The 19,261-nt window shown below is 51.6% G+C and overlaps 1 protein-coding gene across 1 annotated transcript in view; it reads right to left on the bottom strand.

The window, feature by feature from the left end:
* Positions 1 to 216: 216 nt before the first annotated feature.
* Positions 217 to 19,261, bottom strand: part of SETD2 (SET domain containing 2, histone lysine methyltransferase) — a gene marked incomplete at both ends in the record, with an annotated part of 53,511 nt that continues 34,466 nt past the window's right edge. Inside the window, 9 exons of the mRNA XM_079538198.1 lie at positions 217 to 378; positions 760 to 861; positions 952 to 1,032; positions 6,074 to 6,185; positions 7,104 to 7,243; positions 7,799 to 7,933; positions 9,124 to 9,799; positions 12,534 to 12,711; positions 13,808 to 13,856. Coding sequence (XP_079394324.1) covers positions 217 to 378; positions 760 to 861; positions 952 to 1,032; positions 6,074 to 6,185; positions 7,104 to 7,243; positions 7,799 to 7,933; positions 9,124 to 9,799; positions 12,534 to 12,711; positions 13,808 to 13,856 — 1,635 coding nt within the window. The remainder of the gene's footprint in view (positions 379 to 759; positions 862 to 951; positions 1,033 to 6,073; positions 6,186 to 7,103; positions 7,244 to 7,798; positions 7,934 to 9,123; positions 9,800 to 12,533; positions 12,712 to 13,807; positions 13,857 to 19,261) is intronic.

The following is a 19,261-nucleotide window of genomic DNA, read 5'->3' as shown; positions in this document are numbered from 1 at the left end:
GTGTTCCCGTGATAACAGCACGTGTTGGGCTAAAAGCAAAAAGGAAAACGAACCGACGAACGAACCAACGGAAAAGAAAACCCTCAATATATTCACATATAGGTTAAAATATAATACATATCTCCGTGGTGGCTGGGTGCTGAACGGGGCCCCACAGCACAGCACCCCCAGCTGAGGGCAGTGGCGGCGCCGGGGGGTCGGTCGGGGTCGAGGCGGTCACTCCAAATCCGTGTCCTCTTTGGGTTTGTAGATGGCCCCGAATTTCTGCATGTATTTCTTTATGTACTCCTTCGTTTTGTGTTTCACATTCTCGTTGCACTCCAGGTCCTCTGGGTTCTTGCAGTATTTCAGCTCCTTGTTCATGACGCCGTGCGTCAGCTGGGCAACACAGGGGTTTGGTAAGAGCACAGAAGCACAGGATCACACCACGGTTAGGAAAAGGCCTCTCGCATCCCCATGTCCAACCCAGCCCTGACCACTGACCACATCCTCAGTGCCACCTCTCCACAGCTGTGGAACACCTGACCCCACCACATCCTTTGCTGCTGCATCACCACTCCCCTGGAGAAGCAGTTTCTCCTCAAATGCAACCCCAACCTCCCCTGGCTCAGCTCGAGGCCGTCACCTCTCGGCCCAAGCAGCCCTTTCCCTGGTATTCCTATTCAGCCTCCCTCTCGGAAACCATCCCTACCTCCCTGCCCTGCTCCTCAACGACTCCAGAACCCCACAGCCGCCCCATAACCCACGGGGCGCCCTCACCTTCCGTGCCAGGTGCTTGAAGTCCTCGGTGGTGGTGATGCGGCCGACCTTGCAGTCGGGTTTGCGATAGGGGTTGAGGCACTGCACGATGAACTGAGACATCTGCAGGAGAGGCACAGAGCTCAGCCCCAGCCGTGCCCAACGCCGTGCTGCTGGGGCTCGGGGTTCGCTCAGTATCCTGATATAACTCACCTCTTTCCTGAAGACTTCCTTGCTCTTCTTGGCAAGCTCGCTCGACGTGTCTGCTTCCGCAGTCTTGGGCTTCTTGGAAGACTGGAGGGAGGGAGGGGAGATAGAAAGATAGGAAGAGAAGATTGGAATTAATGAAGCAGCTTTGCTGTGTCAGCTCTGGATTGAGAGAGGAGGGCACACCTCACCCCAACCACCTCCTTCCCCACGGCGGACATCACAGCCGTACCCCACACCTCCCCCCCCTAGGGGATGCCATCCCCTGACCCCAATAGAAACACAGCAGCCAAAAAGTGTGACTTCAGCAGCACCTGCGTGCCCAAAGAAAGGTTTCACCAGCAAGAATGTGCCCACAGAGCCACACACAGACCCTCTACCAAGCTGCCCAAGAGCCCACCCTGCATGTCACCACCGCTGCCATCTCTTGTCTCCTCCCTGCGCTCCAACAGCACTGACAGGTACAGGCGTGCTGCCCACCTTCCCCAGTCCACCTCTCCCCAATCTGCCTCCCTAAATTCACTTCCTCAAACCCACGTTTACAAATGTCTCCCCAAACCCCCCTTCCCAAATCTCTCTCCATTCTCCTCCCCAAATCTGCCTCCACAAAACCACTCCTCCAAACGCAGCTCCCCCAAATCCACCTCCTCACGCCTGCCACCCTAAATCCACTTCTCCAAATCCATCTCCTCAGATCCAGTTCTCCAAATGCAGAATCCCAAATCCACCTCCCCAAATCTGCCTCCTTAAATTCACTTCTTCAAATCCACCTTCCCAACTCCGCCTCTCCAAACCCACCTCTCTAAATCTGCCTCCCCATATCTGCCTCCACACATCCACTCCTTCAAATCCACCTCCCCAAATCCGCCTCTACAAATCCACTTCTCCAAATGCAGAACCCCAAACCCACAGTCCCAAATCCACCTCCCCATATCGACATCCCCACACCCACCTTCCCAAATCAAATTCTCTCTGTTCGCCTCCCCATATCTGCCTCATCCACTCCTCCCAATCCACCTCCCCAAATCCACCTTCTCTACACCCGCCTCCCAAAAACCCTCTATCTAAATCCCCCTCCCCAGCCCCCCTTCTCAAACCCGGCCCCTCCACGCCGGAACGAACCCAACAGGAGGAGCAGGGCTGCAATGCCCAACTCTCACCCTATTGTTTTCTTTGGGAAAAAAAAGCAGAATGGCCAGAGCTGCTTCTGGGGCTGCTTTGGGGAGGGAGGGGCCGAGCGCTGCGGTCGGCATTAGGAGTGCTGAAATATGTTTAGCTGGAGGCGAGGGGGAGGAAAGCAGAGCTTCCCCCCTCCCCGTTTATTTCATGCCTGTGAAAGCCTAATTATGATCCATTGGCTTCATCCTAACCGCCAGCATGGCTCGGTGGCACGGGGGTTTGGCTATGCTGGGCACCAAGCTGGGGTGACCACAGAGCCACATCTTTGCTAAGGGATGGGGAAGAGCAGCAGAGCTGCAAAGTCCCACAGTAAAAGCAGCTCTGGGCTTCAATAAAACGCTCCCATGGAAGTTTTATGGCTGAGAGCAATCCCTGAGTGGAGTGAATTAGGGCCGGGGCGTCCCTGCTGGCTGCACATCAAAGCCCTGCTGGCTCCCTGCGCCGGGTACCTCCATCAAAGGGCCCTAATGGGGAACACATGGCTCTGCACCACTCCCTGCGTGCCACGCGGGGTCCCCTCGGCTTTGGGGATGGGTCCTAAAAGGGGGAGGCAGCTCTGGGGGTGACTTCCTGGGAAAAGTGGGGGACGTGAAGCTGGGAGTGACAGCTGGAGCAACAACTGGGGTCAGATCACAGAACGTGCCCAGTTGGAAGGGACCCCCGATATCCTGAGTGCAAGGGGACAGCAGGATGGCAGCATTAGGATGGCAGCATTAGGATGGCAGCATTAGGATGGCAGCATTAGGATGGCAGCAGGGAAATGGGTTTCCCATTCAGCCAGGGTTTCTCCATGAGTCCCCAGGAGTCTGGCAGTGAGTTTCTAACCGAGCCAGTGACACCTTACAGAGGAGAGCACTGCGATGGGGTGGTTTGAGCCAACCCTCCCCCACTGAGGACCCAAGGCTCCTGATTGCTGCTGCTTTCCTTCTGCCCAAAGTGAGAAGGGGAGTGCAGCCTATCCCCTCCCTCCTCCCAGCCCGGCCACACCGGTTCCTGGAGCTATCTGCAGCTATTTTGGAAGCACAGCTGTGAGCACAGAGGCCGCAGAGTGGGGAGCAGCCAGCAGGGCCCCGCAGGGCTCAGGGTGCGAGCTCCAACAAGCCTCAGCTCTGCATTAACAACCCTCACGTGAGCCTTGTACCTCCAGGTTCTGTTATACCCCCAATGCAGCCAGAGGCAGCCAGAGGGAGGCCACAGCTGATTTCCAGAGCAGCCAGTAGGCACACGGGAGCAAATGCTGGAAGACAAAAGCCAACAGCATCACCTGGGCAGCCCCCAACCCTCTTCCTTCAGCCTGGCTGTGGGTCCCAGGCTCTGGCTACTGCTGGAAGGCAGGGATGTCAGATCACGAATGGAGAGCAGCACCAAAGTCAGCCAGGAGAGCACAGCCCAGTGCAAGAAAACAAACTGAGGCCCAACCCCACTGACATCCCAAGCTCCCACGCTTGCCCGGGTCAGAGCTTTGTGCTGCTGCCATCCACCCACACTCAGCACTGCAGGCTGAGCCTCTCTGTGCAGGTCAGTTCTGCAACAAGAGGATTTTGATTTGGCCCTTGGGGAGCCCCAACGACCCGCATTCATTGGGTGGCTGAAGCGGAGCCGGATGATGCGTTCATGGAAAAATGACAAACCTTTGGTTGTCTGCTTTGATGAGAATTCTCAAGTTCAGCGTTTTTCTGCCACTGGCTGAGGCAGGATTCCTTTCCCTTTCCACGGAAAAAATGATGGGGTGAGCAACCCCAGTGCAGAAGGGAAGCCAATGCCTTGCCAGTGGGTGTGTGGCAGGGCAATCCCCAAGAGACAGCCGTGGTGCAGTGTTAGCAATGGTTCCTTCTCACAAAGAGCACAGACTGCCCAGGGAGGTCGTGGTCACTGTCCCTGAAGTGTTCAGAACCCTGGAGATGTGGCACTGAGGGATGCAGGCGTGGTGGCGGTGGGCTGAGGTTGGATTCGGTGATGTTGGAGGTTCTTCCCAACTCGGATGACTCAATGACAACGCAGGCACTGAGCAGCCAGGGGCAGGGATGTGGTCCTACAAGGGGCTGTGCAGGCACCCCAGCTGATTTCCCAGCTCAGGAGAGCCCTGTGAGTTGTGCAGACTGCAACGGTTACCTCTGAGTTAGAGCACACTGGAGGATGGGAGCTTAACACTGCCCTGCAGGGGGGAATCCCTCTGGAGTCAGGGCAAGAGTGAAGACAAGAAATGCTTAGCTGCTATTGGTATAAAAGTGATAATTTCTGCCTATGCTAAGATTTATCTTGATTTCAGCTTTACTGAAAGCTTGCTGCTTGAGAGCTGCACTTAGGACAGAAGTACAGTAGCAATGGGCTTGCAGTGCAATGACAGAGAGCTGTGGTTACCATTACTCAGAGATTGTTCCAAGGCTTTGGCCTGCCCTGGTCTGACCACAGCTCATTCCTCTGAGTTCCTCCAAAGCACTGCTGCCTGCCAGGAAAACTGCAATGCAAGGAAATGCAAAAAAATAAAGGCACGCAGTGCTTTGAGGACATCCATAATGCAAGTTTCACTGCCCTACAGAAAGGCTGCAGAGCAGAGTTGGGCTGGATGGGACACGGAATCACAGAACTGCAGATTCATTAAGGTTGAAAAAGACCTCTGAGGTCCCCAAGCCCAACCCCAACCAACCCCACCATGACCACTGACTACGTCCTTCTGTGCCACTTCTCCACAGTTCTGAAACACCTCCAGGGATGGTGACCCAACCCACCTCCCTGGGCAGCCCGTGCCACTGCATCACCACTCTTTTGGAGAAGAAACTGTTCCTCATATCCTACCTGAGATGCTAGGGGGTGGAAAACCACGCTGGGGATGGAGTGGGAAGGAGGAAGGGAGCAGGAGAAATCAGCCAGAGGGAGATGCAGTGGAAACTCACTGCATAGTACTGAACGTGTGCCCCAAAGGACCTAAAAGCTCAGCAGCCTTTGCAGCCCCAAGGCACACGTGTGCCCATGTAGCTTTGGGGATGTGACTGTTCACTGTGCTGCTCTGCAGCAAGGTCCCAGGGCTCCCAGAACAGGCAGACCCAGGGACAAAATCCATTAGGAAGCTCCTCTGGACCCCTCTGCAATGTCACAGAAGCAAACACTCAATGGCGGAGGCATTGTGTGCCAGGCCTTCATTCGTTCTCTAATTAACATTTTTATAGGCAGATAAATATTTGCAATTAATATTGCTTAAGTCAGCTCTCCAAGAATTCCAACTGAAGTGCTTGGAGGCACTACACGAATTGAATTAACCCTCAGCATCCCAGCAAGGAAATGGAAAGAGCTGGCAAAAGTGACTGCAGCAGAGCAGGGAGACGTGGCTTTGTCAGCAGCACAAAGACTCTGCCCTGTAACAGCATGGCTGGAGAGGATGGGGACTGCTCCCAGAATCACAACCCAGCAACAAACCCTTTCTCCACAGCTACTCTCTGTGCCCCACAGTGCCACAGGGCACAGCCACGGCATGATTTAGCTGCCTGGAGGATGCCAGTGGGGTTTAACACCTGGTTTGGTCCTTCCATCCTCAAACCTATGGCCAGACACGTGCAGTGAGGCAGCCAGAGACATCCTGCCTGCAGGTGGGACGCCATCGAGGAGATGCATCTGCTCCCATCTCACTGCCAAGGAGCTTCTTCAGATCCAACACAGAAGAGACCCCAGACCTGAAGGGAAACCCCCACCTGACTGCAGAAAGCACCAAGTGCTCAGAAAACAACAGAACTTCCTTGATCCTACAGCATCGTTTTAAAGCCCATAAAGCCTATGGCCAGCACAGCTATTATGGCTCATCTTGGGTCACTGCTGTCCCACTGTCACCATCCCTGCACTGTCACCACTCTGCAGCATGCACACAGGCTGCTTTGGCAAGCTGGCAAGCCCAGGATCATCCGTGTGGGCCGCCAAGATGTTGGCAGTGAGCTTCCCTCTCTGACTCCATGCTTACCTTCATTGGGTTTTCATCATACGTTGGGGTCCCCAGGTCCATCTCAGCTTCGTGTTCCAGGCTGGCATCATCCCCTGGGCTGTCCCACGTCGGAGGGTCCCACTGGGTTTGCCTGGAGAAGAAACAGAGCACATCACCCTCAGAAAAGGAGCCATTTGAAAAAAGAGAGCTTGTACCATTGTCTGCCACTGGTAACACTTGTGAGGGGACCAAGGGCAGCTGGCCATGGACATGAAACACAGAATGTCCATGGCTGTGATGAGAAAAGGCAGGAGACATCCCATCAGAACTAAGGGATGGGTTTAATGCCTGTTTCTGCAGGATAAAAGGCAACAACACCCGAAAGTATCTCACAGCAGAAAGGATGCAGAGCAGAAGTCTTGAGAAAAGTCCCAGTAAAGAACCTGAAAGGCTCAACACACAGATGACACTCAGCTCGTCTGTGCATCAGGAGAGCATCACAGCTTGCTCTGAATCTCAGGCCACCTGAAAAGCAGACTGAACAAAAGGGATGGGAAGAGCCCAGCCCTGCAGCAGCATCTTTAGGTACAGAGGTGACCTCCCACAGCAATTATTTCCCAGCTGTGAGCTCTGTAAGGTGGGTCATGAGCTCCTCTGCATCGAGTCAGCGCTCTGAGCCTCTCAGGTTTGCTGACCTGCATCTAGAAATCTTTTTGCTTTCAAGGAAAAGCCATGGGATCGTGCCTGTCCCAAGCAGCTCTGTGTGCTTCAGCACAGCACCTGATTTATGGAAATCTCCCAGCATGTGTTCCTCTAAAAAAGTTCCAGATTCACTGCACTCAACCAGCAATTTCTGGTGTAATTGCAGAAGAATGATGAAGGAGGCACTCCTCACTGACAGCTAAGGTTGGACTCGATGATCTTAGTGGTCTTTTCCAACCTTAATGATACTGTGATCAAGCTCAACGTGCCCCCATGTCACAGAAAGACTCAAGCAGAGCAGCACCCCACCTGGCCTGTGCACCCATCTGTTCCCCACCCACCCAATGCTTACCTCATTATCACTTACCTCGTTACCACGTGGTAGTAGTAGATTTTCCCCTCGGGGTCTCTGGCTGTTTTCCAGTTGGGAGGCAGGACGATGGTTTTGGGTTTGGGAGGGGATGGAGGAGGCAGGTCCAGGAGGTTGTTGGTCACCACAAGCTCTGGCTGAAAACACACAGGCAACAATGTCAGACAGCAGAGCAGTCTGACAGCTCTGTCTCCCTGCAACAAAGCCTCTGTCGAAGGTAAAACTGGAAAAGGACATTAGCATTAACCCAGGAAGTGACAGTAGATCATTTCACCCGTTTCTATCCAATGGTAGCTATTTGTTCACATCCTGACCATATGAATACAAGCACTCTGTCAGAAGGGCTCTTAGATAGCAGGCGGTTGGGTTGAAGGTTCTATGAAAGATCACAGAACCAAAGAACAGCTTGGGTTGGAAGGGTCCTTAAAGGTCACAGAACCACAGGATCACAACATGGCTTGAGTTGGAAGAGATCTCAAAGCCCATCCAGCCCCAACCCTGCTGTAGGCAGGTTGCCACCCACCAGATCAGGCAGCCCAGGGTCCATCCAACCCAGCCTTGAGCACCTCCAGGGATGGGGCTTTGGGCAGGACAGTTCCCCAGTCCTTCTGCCAGCTGCCCATGCCCCAGTCCATGCAGAGAAGAGCAGCTCAAACAGTGCCATCCATTCCCAACCCCAGAGAGAGCCATACCTGCTGGATGGGCTGTGGCTGCCCGGCTGCCACGATGGTGGTGACGGCAGGAGGGGGCTGGACGATCACTCCCTGCGGGTGGGCTGTGTAGATCTGCTGCCCCTGGATGTACTGCAGGCCTGGCTGGGCGTAGCTCTGCAATGGAGAACAAGGGGTTGGGGTCAGCATCCTCCCCTGAGGTAGCCAAAGGGGCTACAGAACATCCAACCTACAGCTTTCAAAGGAAATCACTTGCACAGGACAATTGCTCCATCAACAGTGGAAGAAAGTGCAATGCTGAGCACAAAAAACTATTTCCCAGTGTGTGTACGATGGAGAAATCTTCTAACACATCAAATGAGAGTGGATATCTCACAGCTTGTAAAGCAGGACTGCATCAGTGCTTGCCACGGGAACACAGCCTGTATCCCACCACAACAGACCATGAGGTCTGCCCACAGGGATCCCCAGGCTGGAGTTAGGACATAACATGAAGCAGCTGGCAGTCCTGCATCCTCCTTTAGGTAAACCCCCACCTTTACTGCTTCACCTCACTCCCAATGTGCAACGATGGTCCACAGACAAAGCAGAGCAATTCTGACCGAAGTGAGGCTCTCTGTGAAATCACTGGGAGGCCAAGAGAAACTCAGAACAAAAAGATTTCAGCACTCCACTCAGCCTCACTGCAGCACCTCTGGGTCTGCACTCATCCAAAACTCAAAAATCCCCTAAGGTGGCAAAATACAGAAAAGGTAAAAGAGAGAACCCCAAAGTGCTGGAAGACATGGACATTTTCCTTTCCAGGCACTGAGATTCAGAACGTGTCTCCTCCATGAGAGGTAGGAAAGTGAGTTTGGGTGACACTGAGCTTCAGCGCTCAAAGCCATCAACCAGGAAGAATTCCAGACCAAAAGAATGGCAAAGTTTCACTTTTGTTCTTTTTAAAGCAATCTGTGATGCCCCTCACTGGAAAGAAGCTAGCAAGATGTGCAGCAGGAACACCATCACTGGATAATCTGAAATGAAACTTAGGTACACCCTAAAAGAAAAAACTGATGGGGACTGATGGGAGTGATGCACCCATCAGGGGGAAGGAACCCTCACATCCTGGAGGATTTATGGGAGATCACATCCCAATCAAGCAGCAGTAACCACAAAGCAAACCTGTGCTTGATACAGACTCTCGGATGGAGTTATCTCAGCAATGCTGCCAACACTACAGCACATCAGGACCCTGGCACATCGTGGGCACGCACAGCATTCCAGCTGCAGGCTGGCTCCCTTCCTTCTGCGGGTGCTCTGTGCCACACTGTGCCTGAAAAGGTCACCCTTCCCCCATGGGTTACCTGCACAATCGGCGGGGTCGTCTGCGAGTAGGGGGACGTCACCCCATAAACAGTCTGACAGGTCTGGCCTTGGTAATATATGGCAGGCTGGGACTGGGCTGGCGAGTACTGCTGCTGCACGGCCACAGTCTGCTGGCTGGAATCCCACACCCCGTAGCTCTGCCCCTGCACTGGTCCTGTGGTGGGCACGGGCAGGACGGCCACGTTGGGTTCCTGGTGGACCACGGCGTCGTTTTGTGCTACATACTGAGGAGTCGTCACCTCCATCGGCGTTGCTACATGTTGGACTACTGGGACCGGCTGGGGAGTGGGCAGGGTGGGTTCGACTGTGTGCCCCACCATGGGCTGAGGGTGCTCGTATGCTGCTGGGGAGCACATAGAGTCCATGCTTGGGGTGGGCAGCAGCACCTTGCCCGCATTGGGGTTGCTGGGGTCCACGTAGGCCTGCATGGGGTAGCCGGGCGGGTAGCCGATGAAGCTGTGGTGCGGTGTGCCGTAGCCCATGGAGTCGTAGGGAAGGGGGGAAGTTATGCCCAAGTTCTGCAGTTGTTGTTGCTGCTTTTGGGCCTCTCTTTGGGCCACCTCCTGCTCAAAGAGCTTCCTGCGCTCCTCTGTCGACAGCTTGTTGCGGTCCTTGAGGCGGACTTTCTTCTTTGAGGATGCTGGCGTGTCATACCTGCAACAGAGAGAAGAGGGAACCTCAGAGTCAGAGAACAGCTGGGTTGGAAGGGACCTTAAAGATCACAGAATCATGGAATCATAGAATCATGCAATGGCCTGGGTTGAAAAGGACCACAGTGATCATCTGGTTCCAACCCCCTGCTGTGTGCAGGTCACCAACCAGCAGCCCAGGCTGCCCAGAGCCACATCCAGCCTGGCCTTGAACGCCTGCAGGGATGGGGCATCCACAGCCTCCTTGGGCAGCCTGTTCCAGTGCCTCACCACCCTCTGTGTGAAAAACCTCCTCCTAATATCCAACCTAAACCTCCTCCCCCCTGCCATCCCAACCCCTGCCATGGGCTGGTTGTCCCCTCCAGCTCAGGCTGCCCAGGGCCCCATCCAGCCTGGCTTTAGGGAGCACCAAGGATGGGGCACCCACCACTGCCCTGAGCAGTCCTAGGATTAACAGAACCCAGAGATGCATGGGCAAAAGCAGCAAGGAGCCCTCAGACAGGCTGGGCACCACTGCTTCAGCCTGCGCTCAATTCTCCACTCCAGGTTCCAAAAAGCAGGAGCAAGGCACTCCAAACATCCCACAGCTTTATCTCCTTGCCTCAATTCGTTCAGCTTCCAGGTGGACATCACCCTCTGAGCTGTGCCATGCTGAGCCCCCGCATCCCCCCCACTGCAGGCAAAGCCCCAAGCACACAGAGCCATGTGCCCTTCCTGTGCTCCAGACAGATGTGCAGACATTACTAAGAACAATGGAATTGCAAGCAACACACTGCAGTTTAGAGCTTTGCTATTTACTAGACCACAGTTTTAGCTTGAAAAAAATATAATAAAGTGTGGATGGATTTTTTTTTTTAAAGAGTGAGAATTTTCACCCTGAGATGCAGAGCAGCTGGAGGGATTTTTCCAAGGACTTAAAATATTACAAAAAAAAAAAAAAGCCTAAGGACTTTGATCAGACCTCAACCATGGAAAACTTCAGATCAAAGGTGGATATTTTGAGAAGTTACGAGTGTGGTAAAACAGGGATTACAAGCAGAAATGTTTTGCAGCCCTAAGAGAAGTGGGATTCTACAAAGCATCCCATATATTCTTAATATACTAACTTGGAGTTCATGTGTTCAATTTACATATCAAAAGCACATTGCTACCAACACTTAAGAAGTTTCCTCACATTCCCAGAGTAGCTGCAAGCATCTGTTAATGTGAACCTTATTGACATGAAGAGCTCAATTTAAGTAATTAAAGTCTTTCCTGGCACTGCCTCAGGAGTTTACATGGGAGGCAGCTGGCGAGGAAGGACAGACAGGGGAAAACTGAGGATTAAGCACAGAGGGAGTCGCAGCATTCTGTGTTCATGCAATCCTTCTTCTTCTATCCTGTTTTCTGTTTCGTCCAATCCTTCATACTCCTTTTCCATCCCTTCCTCCTGCACTCAGACTCCCATCACTGTGGTTCTGCTGTAAGCCTTCTTCACAAATGTACCTAAGGGAGGCAAGCTTAGGGAAAAGGCTGCACTCCTGGGACTGCTGGGAACTCCAAGCGTGGGCTGCAGCTTTCCAAAGCTTCTGCTCACATCTTCCTACCTTGCTTGGTGAAGAGCTGCTTGTTTGCACCCCTCCAGCCTATTTTCCTTCACCTGAACACACCACTTTCACCCAGAGGGTGGTGAGGCACTGAACAGGCTGCCCAAGGAGGCTGTGGATGCCCCATCCCTGCAGGCATTCAAGGCCAGGCTGGATGTGGCTCTGGGCAGCCTGGGCTGCTGCTTGGTGACCTGCACACAGCAGGGGGTTGGAACTGGACGAGCATTGTGCTCCTTTTCAACCCAGGGCATTCTATGGTTCCCTCCATCCTTTCTCCTGTCTCCACAAACAATGCACTTACTCAGCTCTCTCCTTCTGCCCCCAGCCCTCCGTGATGTTTACATCCTCCAAATGGGTAATTACAGTATTGTAGATTTCTGGCTTGTTTTTAATGCAGACATCTCAAACTTTCCCACTAGGAGGGAAAAAAGGATGCTGGCATGGCTGACTCACCAGCAATTGTTCCCTAATTGCTATGTAGCCTTAGATCCTATTTAAGAGGGACAATGGAAAGCTGACTTCTGTAAAGGAGATTCCTTGGTACTGCCTTTAATATGATTTGAAGTCTCCCTGAAACACGAGACATGTAATATATCCCTTCTCTTCATGAACAAGGAGTAAACAGAACACAGGAGAGAAACAATGAAAATGGCAACAGCAGAAGTGCCACTGGGGGTCGTCTGTTCTGCCCAAGGAGATTGGTTTGTGTTAGAAATCCTGTTTGGCTTGGGCTTGCTGCAAGCTGAACTTCAGACCCAAGTGGACTGGCAGGGGAGAAGAGCAGAGGCTTAGGGTTTAGTGGGCACGGTGATGATGGGCTGATGGTTGGACTGGATCGGAGATCTTTTCCAACCTCTGTGGTTCTTTGACTTGGCATGCCAGTGATGGGCCAACGGCTGGACTTCATCACCTCAGAGCTCTTCTCCAACCTTAATGATTCTACAACACTGAAGACCCCTTTACACCTTTGCTCGCTGCAGCACGAGAAGCCACAAGAAGTACCACGAAGACCCAGGAGCAGCACAACTCCCAGGTAACACAACTCACCGCTCAGAATTCAGCCAAAACGCTCTCTTCCCCAACTCTGCGTGTTTGCAGAGGCCACCCAGGCCAATTTCTCCCTGTTTTGACCCTTGGCAGGGCCCAACTTGCCTGTCCTCAGGCCTCTTGGTGCCCCGCTCGTAGGCTGATGCCGGAGGGGACAGCGAGTCGCGCCTCCTCTTCTTCTCCTTGCTCAGGCTCTGCCACTCGGGGTCTGTGCGGCTCAGGACGGGGTTCTTCGGTGTGGGAGTCTGATCCCTGAGGCCAGCTGCCTCTCTGCCTCGGTCAGCTGTTGGGAAAAATGGGTAAAAAGAGAGAGTTTTTATAATTCAGAGTATATTCCCAGCTCCCTCTTGGAGTTTCAGTGGTTCCTCTGTGCTGGCCAACAGAGTGCCCATTCAAACAAATTACAGGTTGTCCAGAATCAGCCTCAGGACTGCAAGTGAGGTTAAAATAAAGCTTCTATTTTCACTTCTATTTTTAGACACCACTCCAACTTCTGAGCTGTTACCTAATGGATGAAAATGCATCACTCATTTCACTCGTTTCCCCTCCTCCCATTCTTTCAGCAGGAAACCTATCTGAAAGTGGAAAAGACTCCAGACCTCAGCACAGATCTCCTGTAGTGCTCTGACATTCTGAAACCTGACTGTAAAGCAAGAACTTCCCCATGCTTACTGTCATTGACAGAGTCTGTACTGAAAGACATGGAGCTGGAGGGCTCAGGCCTCAAGAAGCAGCTGTCAGGACGATGAAAAACCCCAAATGCTCTCTTGCATTCTTGCTTCCAGTCTCAGAGATAACTTTAGTTTTCACTCCAGGTTCTAAAGGGCTCTTCTTCCCACAGCAAATGCATTAACAACCTCATTACTTCCTCCTGATTCTAATGATGGTTTCTGGGCATGTTAACACTTCAGTGCAGAGATGTGCTCCAAGGGAAGCCCCAAGCTTAAGAGAACAGCAGGACAAGACCCCTGTCTGTGCATCCTGCATGTGGGTCACCAGGTGTGGTCCCAACAGCTCACGACTGCCCTGGGATCACTCGGTGCCTTCCCAGGGTTTGGCTGTGATACAGTCTGTTCTGGGTGCAGCTCCATGGGTGATGCTTGTCCCTCCATCAGCCACAAGACCACATAAGACCATGGCACAAAGCACAGGGAGAAGCCTCCACCTCAGAGCTCCTCTCTGCAATCAAATCTCACCTCCCTTGCTAGCAGCTGCTCATGCATCAGATATTTTAGGGATTTAGGGAGCAGACTGGATCGGATTTAGGGCTGCGAGGTGGCATCAGCAGCTCAGCTACCAATTGGGAACCTCTCCTGACATCACACACTGGGAAAATTAATCTGTTTTTTAGGAATACATGGAAAAATGTGAGTACATACCACTGCTCTCCTTCTCCGCTTGACTCTTCTTTGGGATTCGATACACCTCCTGTAAAACAAGCCAGAGGACAGAGTCAGGTTTTCAGCAAGAACATCCCTGAGTCTACAGGGCTGCAAGAATCAGAACTCATCATTCTAGCAATTCAATCACAATTTTAAACCAAACACCAAGAAATGGTATTTGGAAGCAAAGTTTTAAGCAAATCACTGTGGTGCTTTCTATATATTGTCCTTCATCACCAATCTGTAACTGTGGAGTCTATGAGGCTTTTGTGCCAAACAGGGCAGCTGTTGATCAAGGACATCCCACTCTGTACACACTTGGATTTTGGCTGAGTGTTGCTTTGCTAAGCCCCATTTTAGAGGTGCTACACCACTAAAAGTCGTGACATCACTTCTAACGGCTCGGTGCCTTCCCAACACCCCAGCAGCCCTGGGTTCCTGACTCCTGCTCCATGGCAGCAATGCCTTGTTTGCTAAATGTCATTTAGTGCTCAACAGCGAAGCCCAAACCTGAGCAAAGCCACTTTTTCCATGAGCAGCATTAGTCCTCTGTACCTAACAGAACCCAACAGCACAGGCAGCAGCAGCACCATGATGCCTCAGGGGGAAAAAGCACCACGGTGCCTTCAGTGCAGCAGCAAAATCTCCTTTAATTCAGGGCATGGATGTTGCCTGTGCAATTCCCAACCCTACATAATCTTTAGTTTTGAAGAAATACAGGGATGAAATAACACCAAGGTCAGGTGTGAGGCTGGCAAACCCGTGCCAGTTTCCAGCCTGCTTTTCTAAAGGCTCAGAGAAAATCTCAGAGCAAAACAAACTATTTTCTTTCAAAATATTAACCAGCAACCTTGATTTGATTCAAGCTGGCTGGAAATGACATGACCACTCCATGGGGTCACCCAGCTGCAGCATGTTGCATTAGCTACACCAGTTAATGAGAGCCCAGGTTTAGGTTCCACCTGTACTGTTTTAACCTAACTGTGTGCCCCATGGGCTGAAAAAGCTCAACTTTCCTTTGGTGAAAGAAAGGAAAGATAAGAAAGCCCGTTGTGGTCTGGCCACAGGGCACAATCACCTCAAAGGTGCTGCTGTAGGTCATAAAATGTGATAGAAGCAGAGATGATTCCTTTAAATAGGGTCTCATGCCTATTTTGGTTTTGAAAGGAAGGCACAACTCTGTGTCTGTTCAGCCCCAGTCATTGGTGATGGGCTGATGGTTGGAATTGATGATTTTGGAGGTCTTTCCCAACCTCAATGACCCCATGAGTAGGCATGGCAGCGATGGGTTGATGGCTGGACCAGATGATCTTGGTGGTCTTTTCCAACCTTAATGATTCTATGACTCTATTTTCTCTCTTGCTTGTGCTAGGAGCTTCCACAGCCCCCAAAGCATCCGAAATGCTGCATTTTTCCCTCTTATTTTCTTCCCTCCTGCACCACCAGTCCCTGAAAGCTCATCTTCAGAGAGCAGCGTGCAACGAAACTGAAGCTGCTGGCTCCCAAGTAGCAGCACCACACTGAACTGGAACCAGTGAGCCAACCCAGACTGCTCAAGCATAAAGCAGCATGCAAGAAGAGAAGAGACATTGGCTAAAACAGTCTTCCCAGCTCCAAAAGAGAATTCTCCTATTAAACAGCAGAACATGCAACATGAAACTACTGGGGAAAAAAACGATCCGAGCTAATTATGAACTGCTGCATGGCAGCCAGTTGTTTATTTCTGGACGGCGGATGCAGAGTGCCAGGATCAGGCTGGGGAAGAGCAGATGCAGCAGAGCCTTGGGAAGAGCAGCAGGCAGAGGGATGTGTCAGCACTGTGCTATGAAGAGCAGATGGTGGCCAAACAGACGCTCTGAAGAGCCTGGTTTATTCTGGGAAGCGGAAGCTGCTCGCTGCTGCATTAATCAATGGGAGCACAGCTAGCACAGCCCAGGGGGCTCTGCACCTTTGAGAACCATTTTTAATGAATTACACACAAAACGAGATGCAGAAAGTGATGTGGGTGTTACAAGCATAAGGAAGGAAAAAATCCCTGTTGGGTGCACACACACCATCCTTGAGCCAAGAGAGAACTCTCTAGTCTCAAAGGACACAATGGCACATGGAAGGGAAGAATGGGCTTAACTCAGCTTCTCCATTAGCTCTCAATTATTTCTGCTCGATGGAGCTGAGCTGGAGAAATCCAACTGCTACAGGGCAGAGAGGCTCATCCCAAGAGCATGCCCAGAGTGCTGTAGGTGCCCATTCCATCCCTGGAAGTGTGCAGTGCCAGGTTGGATGAAGCCCTGAGCAGCCCGATCCGGTGGGGGCAGCCAGCCCACAGCAGGGACCTGGAACTGGGTTATCATTAAGATCCCTTCTAACCCAAATCATTCTGATTCTATGACCTCCAGCCCTGCACACAAGCAGGAAGCTATAGGATGGTGCCAAGGTAATAAGGACCGACCCCAAAGCCTTCCTTATGTAAAGATCAAAAAAAACCTCAGTTCAAGCAACAACCTGGCTGCTCACCAATGCCTATTGTTTCCACAAACTGCTGGAAGTTATAACAAATAACAAACATTCTCATTAAGGCACGTGATGCACGTGCCAGGATGGTAGCCAGTCGCTCCAGGATGGCTGTGTGGTGTGTGACTGGGAGAAGAGGCCACCCAAGCTCTGCTATTCCCATCAGGCTAATAATTATGCTCACAGAAAGGGTGTTTTGACTGTAAAAGAGAAAGTCCACCTTGCCAAAGCCAAACAGTGGGGTTATCACCTAAGCCCTGAACTGCTAAATACTCATGAAGCCAAAAGCGTTCCACTAAAACCCTTAAAATTCAAGTCATCTGGATCTTAAAATTCAAGTCATTTGGATCTCTCAACAAGTTTTTCTTAAAAAAAAAAATCTTCTCCAACTACTAAAGGGAAGGTTTGCAGAGCCTCAAAGCTATGACTGTTTGGAACAGGCTGCCCTGAGAAGCCGTGATGCCCCACCTCCCCAGCACCCAATGTCATGGATGGGGCTGTGAGCACCTGGGCTGGGTTGGGTGGGCTGTAAGGTCCCTTCCAACCCAAACCACTCCATGATTCTATGACTCCTATCCAGCTCTGGTTCTCTTAAAGGACAGATTTTAGATGTGCAGACAGCAGACCATCACTGGATGTCTAAGGAGAGGGACATGGAGCTGTTGGATCTGCAGATCAGCTTTGGGTAAGTGGTGATGGAACCCAATAAGCAGACAGCCCTCAAACTATCAGCGCACTTAACACCAAACGTGCCTCCTGCCCCTACTGAGATTTAAACCTTCAAAAGGAGAAAAGCTTCACGACAGGTTCTTAACAGCTTAGATCTCAGCCACCAGAGGTGTGCACGTCCCCTTTGTGGTGCCAACCTTACTGAGAAGGTGAGGGTGATGCTGGAAGATGTTTTGAGATGCCAAGAGGGGAGAGCACCAGAGCCCTCCACCATCGCAGCACGTGTTGCTCTGCTGTGGGTCTGACTGCTGTCCTTGAGGCCTTACCTGCACAGGACCACAGCACAATCCTTGGGGCGCAGCGGGGTCTGATTTCAGCCTGGGTAAAGCACTCACCACACGTTTGGAGAGCAGGGCACGCAGCCCAGGCTGAAAACTTCCCCCGTGGGACGTGGTGGGTGTGTGATGTGGTGGGTGTACAGCGGTGGCATCGCTCCTTGTGGGGCAAGGAGCAGCCCTGAGAACCAAGGCAGCTGGCCTGTGTGTAGAGGTATAGAAAAAGATAGCTCACTTAATCCTTTCGTGCCAGGGGTGGGGATTTTCTCGGAGCGACGTCCATTGCCGGCAATGGACGCACCAAAATAACGTCGGCATCACTGAGTTAACCACCTCTGTCCTCTTTTCACCTATTAAATTGCTCATGCACCATCCAGCTTCCCAACCATCTTCCCGTTTCTTCACAGCACGCACGCTATGTTCTCTCCCTTCTTCAGCACGGAGTTGAAAATGGAGTTGAGAAAAGGTGACACATGGTCAGCTGGTGATGTTAACAAGCTCCTCGCTGCCCTGAGAAGCTGGATGGAAATGGGTGAAATTACAAAGGGGGTCATCAGCACCACTGGAGAGGACAAAGCTTAAGTCCCGAGGTTTCAGACCCCCCTCCCAACCACCCCAGCCAGCTTCCTTTGGTCATTTAGGGCTGCACCACCCTTAGCATTGGGCAGCGTCCCTACAGGTGGAAGGCGGACAGAAGCAGTTAACTCAGAGTGCCACGATGGGGATATGGTTTGCAGGAGAAAAATGACTTTTTTTGGTATAATGCTGCTTGACTGGGTACACCACAAACACCCTCACCCCGAGCACACGCTGCAGTGGGTTGGTGGCAACTTCATGATAATCAATCCCTTGCAACAGACACAGAGGGGATGCGAGTCCACATCCCAAACTGACGGCTGAGGGCTCCCACTGTGCCCAACCTGAGCTCCTCCTGGCTCCAGAGAGAACTCAGGCTGGGATGCAGCACATGGTGTTAGCATGGCAGAGCAATATTCAAGGGAAGGTCCTCATTTTATGCAACTTCCCACTTTTTTTCTGAGCACTTTTGAGCATTGTTTGTCTGCTGCTTGAAGTTTAAACGCTGCAGCATGTAAAAACCTCTGGCTGCAATTAAAGGATTGTATGGGTGGTCCAGAGCAGGTGCATCTCCAGCACAGCAACTAGCTTAGCTCTCAGTTTCAACAACCCCAAGTACTAGTGGTGAACAAGAAAGGGCTCTGTTTCAATGTAACCCCAAATTTAACCTGACAGTGTCACTTAAATAACCCATGAGGCACACACAAGGAGTCTGCAGGTTAAAACCTAGGGAGCAATATGCCACAGATCGACTTCGTGTAGAGGAGAGGGGAAGGAACATGAAGCACAGCATAACTTCTCTGCAGATACACACTTTAGTTCACATTCTATGTGATAAAGGCTTACTTCTTCCCCCAGTTAGAGGAATGATTATGAATCACAGAATCAGAATGGCCTGGATTGAAAAGGAGCACAATGCTCATCCAGTTCCAACCCCCTGCTATGTGCGCAGTCACCAACCACCAGACCAGGCTGCCCAGAGCCACATCCAGCCTGGCCTTGAATGCCTGCAGGGATGGGGCATCCACAGCCTCCTTGGGCAGCCTGTTCCAGTGCTCAAACAATTCTTCAAAACTTGAAGAACATGAGATTGTTCCGAAAAATTCAGAGATTAAGGTAAGATTGATCTTAAGTAAAACTTGAGGTATGTTTTACAGACGTTAATGAATGCACCTATGACAGCTAAACAACACGAGTGAAGGTTCAAGGACCCAAAGCTCACTGCAGTCTCCTCCACCTGCACATTATGGCACTGCATTATGGGCACCAATCATTTTTATCAACCTAAATCATTTTGCATTATCCATTTCAACAGGCAAAGAACTCTTGACCCAACTGATGCACTGTAAAATGTAAGCGT

The sequence above is a fragment of the Tetrao urogallus genome, assembly GCF_951394365.1.
Source record: "Tetrao urogallus genome assembly, chromosome: 7".
In the NCBI taxonomy this organism is placed as follows: Eukaryota; Metazoa; Chordata; class Aves; order Galliformes; family Phasianidae; genus Tetrao; species Tetrao urogallus.
The sequence above is the reverse complement of the archived record's forward strand: the minus strand, read 5'-3'. Positions and strand labels throughout refer to the sequence as shown.